Here is a 5,000-nt window from a genome sequence, read left to right on the forward strand (position 1 = left end):
CATCCATACTAGATTGGTTTGCTGTGAGCGATTAGACGAAAATCTCCCATCATCATCAATCCAGACTGGCCAGCGTGGTGATAAAAACTGGCCAAGTTCCAGTCATGAATTGACCTGTCTGGGGCCTTTGTCCTGCAGTGAACTAAAGGCGGTTGCATTTGTTGTTGTATATAATCTGTGTTTCCATCCATCCTATCTATATATTAACCATAATTCATCAAAGAGAGTTGTAGTATACATAGGTTCAATATACTTTTCATGCGAAAATATATCAAGCTTTTAATCTTTAAATTGCTCTAACTTGAGATTGCAGTGATATTCAATATCTCACTGTCGGTTTCCGTTATAAATACTCTATAATTACAGAAATTAAGTTTTCTCTAAAAGAAATTCCTAGTTTACAAATCTCTCTCTCTCTCTCTCTCTCTCTCTCTCTCTCTCTCTCTCTCTCTCTCTCTCTCTCTCTCTCTCTCTCTGTATATATATCTATATACATATATACATACAGTATATATATATATATATATATATATATATATATATATATATATATATATTATCTCTGTATATATGTATATATATATATATATATATACACGTGTGTGTTTATATATATATATATATATATATATATATATATATATATATATATATATATATATATATATATATACACGTGTGTGTTTATATATATATTTATATATATATGTATATATATATATATATCTATGTATGTATGTATGTATATGTATATTTGTGTGTATATACTGTATGTCTGTGTATATAATATATATATATATATATATATATATATATATATATATATATATATATATATATATATATATATATATATATATATACACACCGTATGTATACCATCCCCTTTATTAACATTATGATCCTCAGCATAGAAGATATTTCTTGTAAGAGACAGATTACTCATTTTCATAAATGTGCGACTTAAGCTTGTTTAAGTTTCCATTTCTTATGCTTTTCTAAATCCAGTAAACATCAAGTAAGTATTTCAGCACGTTTCATTCCAGTTCTCAATTTGTATCTGAATTATACACAATTATCCTCTGATCTCAAACCCTTGAGAACAAATCAAATATTCTCATTTTCCTGTGCAAATGACCTTATCAGTTTACTCCTAATGCTAATTGGTCTCGTTATATTACCCGGCATTAAATCAGTTGTATCAAATCAGTTTGGGCTCTGAATGCCCCAAGTTCTCATATCCATTCAGCGTGATTAGGAATAGAATGTACAACGGAACAACTACTCATTCTTAATGGCTCCCGAGAAAGTTGTAAAGGCAGCTTATCAGAATGACCTATCGCATTATTATTATGACTCTCGCTCAGTTCGTTTGCCGCCTTCTATTGCCTTCGCATTCTTTAGAATAAACTAGGAAAGCTCGAGCCGGCTATATAACCTTACAGTCTCCTCCTAGCACTGAACACCCGTTATTGAAGAGTATAAGTTTGTGTTTGTGCGTATGTGTGCGTGTGCTGCCTCCCCAAGAATTGGGTGGCACATTGTAATTTTGGGAAGTCTCGGAGAATTGGAGCATCAGCGGCCTTATCCTTGCGGGGGTTGAAGGCGTCGCAGGGATCTGATCAGAGTTACGGCGAAATTCTCGACAGAAGGCAGACAGCGGCCGAAATATGCTTATTATCAAGTGCTTCCAGCGCCCACCCTCTTCCCGCCGCTGCTACTGGCACTGCCACCACCGCCTTTACTCCAACCAACGGCTTTGCCGGGGGCAGCCATCTTAACGCCAATTGGGCTAAATTGTTTCTCTGTGGGCCTCCTTAAGTTCACGTTCAGTGATGTGTTTTTAGAATGACGCTGCTGCTACTGCTTCCGCTGGTTTCGGGGGAGGCAAGGGAGGGGAGGAGGGAGGATGGACGGTGGGGATTGGTGTAGGGGATTATCTCAATGCCTACTTAGCCTTCTCTTTACTTGAGAGTCTCGGCGTATTCTTTCCTTGGTCTTCATAGTATTAATGTCAGTTTCTTTCCTTTTCTTTTCGTGTCCTCGTCTTATCTACTTCTTTTCCCTGCTTGTCCTCATCTTGGGTGCCATCTTCGAAAGCAATAACAAAAGCCACTAACGATGTCCCCCCATTCTCCTTGGCCTCACCGGCCGACTCCAATGACACATAACAATTAAGAACTCGCGCGCGCCTTCAGAGGCGCGCTTGAACAAACTACCATTTGCATGTATTAAACGCGTATCGTACAATTAATTCGCGACGACCATATTACTATTCCGTGAGCACACGTCAGTAACGGCTTAGCTCGGAGCCGCCAGAGCCACATTGAGCCAAGGGAGAGCGTCCGTTGAGCGATTTAAGCGTAAATTATGAGACAATGTGACGGCAGTCCATCAGGTAGCGTCGCCATTTCTATGCTAAACAGGAACGTCCAATAACACAGCATAATACTGCTACTGGCAGCGACGGAGGCGGCGGTGGTGGTAGTGTGATAGTGGGCCATGATAGTGAGGGGGTGGAGTGTACATGGACGTACATATGCACGTACACACTAAAGCTTTGGCGCTTTTTTTCCCCCCAGTCTCTGAACCCGAAATGTCACTCTTCTTCTCCCAGCGTTAGTCTATTAAGCAGCGTCGTCCTTGAGAGCATTTCACTGTAGTGCTGTTTTGCATTCAATATTTTAAGTTTAAGGAAATGATTGTTAATTCTGAATGCATTTAATAGTGAATTAGTTCTATCGTAGTATATTTAGTGATCCATTTTTTACATGGTAGGGAAACTAGATAGACGAGTTATTATTATTATTATTATTATTATTATTATTATTATTAGCTAATCTATAACTGTAGTTGAAAAAGCAAGATGCTAGAAACCAAAGGGCTCCAACAAGAAAAAATAACCCGGTGAGGAAAGGAAACAAGGAAGTAAATAAACTACAAGAGAAGTAATAAACAATTAAAATGAAATATTTTAAGAACAGTAACGACAATAAAATAGATCTACCATATATAAAGTATAAAAACTTCAAAGAAACAAGAGCAAGAAAAGTATAATAGAAAAGTGTACCCGAGTGTACCCTCTAATCCAAGACAGTGGAAGACCATGGTACAGAGGCCACATCACTACCCAAGATTAGCGAACAATGGTTTGATTTTGGAGTGTCCTTCTTCTAGAAGAGCTGCTTACCATAGCTAAAGTGTCTCCTCTAGCCTTACCAAGAGGAATGTAGCCACTGAATATTTACAATGCAGTGGTTAACTTTTTGACCAAAGAAGAATTGTTTGACGATCTCAGTGTTGTCAGGTGTATGAGGACAGAGGAGAATGTGGAAAGAATGGGCCAGACTATTCGGTGTACTGTATGTGTAGGTAACGGAAACATGAGCCGTAACCAGAGAGAGGGTTACAGTGTAGTACTGTCTGGCCAGTCATAGGACCCAATAACTCTCTACCGGTAGTATCTCAACGTGTGGCTGGTGCTTTGACTGACCTACTAATAACCCATTTTAAGAAATGAAGAGGGAGAAAGAAAGAGGGAGTGTATGATAATTGTGTCAGTAGAATATTCTTCCATTTGTTTTTGGATATCGTATTTATCTAAGCCAAAGGTATTAGAACAATTATGGAAGTGCATACATAGGCTATATACTTCCATGTAAACAAACTTTACACAACCACATGAGTTCGCTTTTTAATATTCTAAAAATGCATAGATAAGAATGTTTGGATGAATTTCGTCAACGGTTATGTTTCCATGAGAGTTTACTAACTTCCTATAACTTAACATTTTCCTTAGATTATATAAATTTATATGGTAGTTTACTCGTGGATACTTTCTCTCTCTCTCTCTCTCTCTCTCTCTCTCTCTCTCTCTCTCTCTCTCTCTCTCTCTCTCCCCTCTCTCTCTCTGTATTGCCCTTCTTCAGGTTTTGGTCAAAGTTAAGTTCTTAGAAAGAAGATACAGTTTAAGGAATATATGACAGACTGCATTACTTTGAAGAGACAACATTTGAATGTATCTTCTATTTGAAATTAAAAGGCATATATTTTCTGGCTCCAATAAAAACATTGACGGCTGGGTTATTAGTTTGCTACAGTTAGCTAAGCAAATTCTTGGGATAACGAAAGATGTAAGGAGCTGGTGAAAAAATGTTTACTAAACAGAGATGATTCGAGCTATGCTTGTTAATGGGTTCGATGAACTGTTCATGGACTTGCTGTTTCGACATGAAAACCTTGTGATACTGGGGATTTTATTTGCTGACGAGGGATACATACATACACATTATTATTATTATTATTATTACTTACTAAGCTACAACCCTAGTTGGAAAAGCAGTATGCTATAAGCCCAGGGGCTCCAACAGGGAAAATAGCTCAGTGTGGAAAGGAAAAAAGGAAAATAAAATATTCTAAGAAGGGTAACAACAATAAATATCTCCTATATAAACTATAAAAACTTCAACAAAACAAGAGGAAGAGAAATAAGATAGGAGAGTGCGCCCGAGTGCACTCTCAAGCAAGAGAACTCTAACCCAAGACAGTGAAAGGCCATGGTACAGAGGCTATGGCACTACCCAAGACTAGAGAACAGTGGTTTGATTTTGGAGTGTCCTTCTCCTAGAAGAGCTGCTTACCATAGCTAAAGAGTCTCTTCTACCCTTACCAAGAGGAAAGTGGCACTGAACAATTACAGTGCAGTAACCCCTTGGGTGATGAAGAATTGTTTGGTAATCTGTGTTGTCAGGTGTATGAGGATAGAGGAGAATATGTAAAGAATATGCCAGACTATTCAGTGTGTATGTAGGCAAAGGGAAAATGAACCGTAACCAGAGAGGAGGATCCAATGTAGTACTGTCTGGCCAGTCAAAAGACCCCATAACTCTCTAGCGGTAGTATCTCAACGGGTGGCTGGTGCCCTGGCCAACCTACTACCTTACAATGTTATAAATTTGCCGTAAAAACGGTAAAAATCCTGGAATGAATATTGATGTAAA

At 38.1% G+C, this 5,000-nt stretch overlaps 1 protein-coding gene across 1 annotated transcript in view; it reads right to left on the reverse strand.

Annotated features, from left to right (window-relative positions):
- LOC137620014 (uncharacterized) overlaps positions 1 to 1,776 on the reverse strand; it is a 12,506-nt gene extending 10,730 nt beyond the window's left edge. The window contains exon 1 of the mRNA XM_068350294.1: positions 1,702 to 1,776. Within this exon, the coding sequence (XP_068206395.1) occupies positions 1,702 to 1,776 (75 nt within the window). The remainder of the gene's footprint in view (positions 1 to 1,701) is intronic.
- Between the last annotated feature and the right edge of the window lie 3,224 nt (positions 1,777 to 5,000).

The sequence above is a fragment of the Palaemon carinicauda genome, chromosome 26 (assembly GCF_036898095.1).
Source record: "Palaemon carinicauda isolate YSFRI2023 chromosome 26, ASM3689809v2, whole genome shotgun sequence".
NCBI classification, from domain to species: Eukaryota; Metazoa; Arthropoda; class Malacostraca; order Decapoda; family Palaemonidae; genus Palaemon; species Palaemon carinicauda.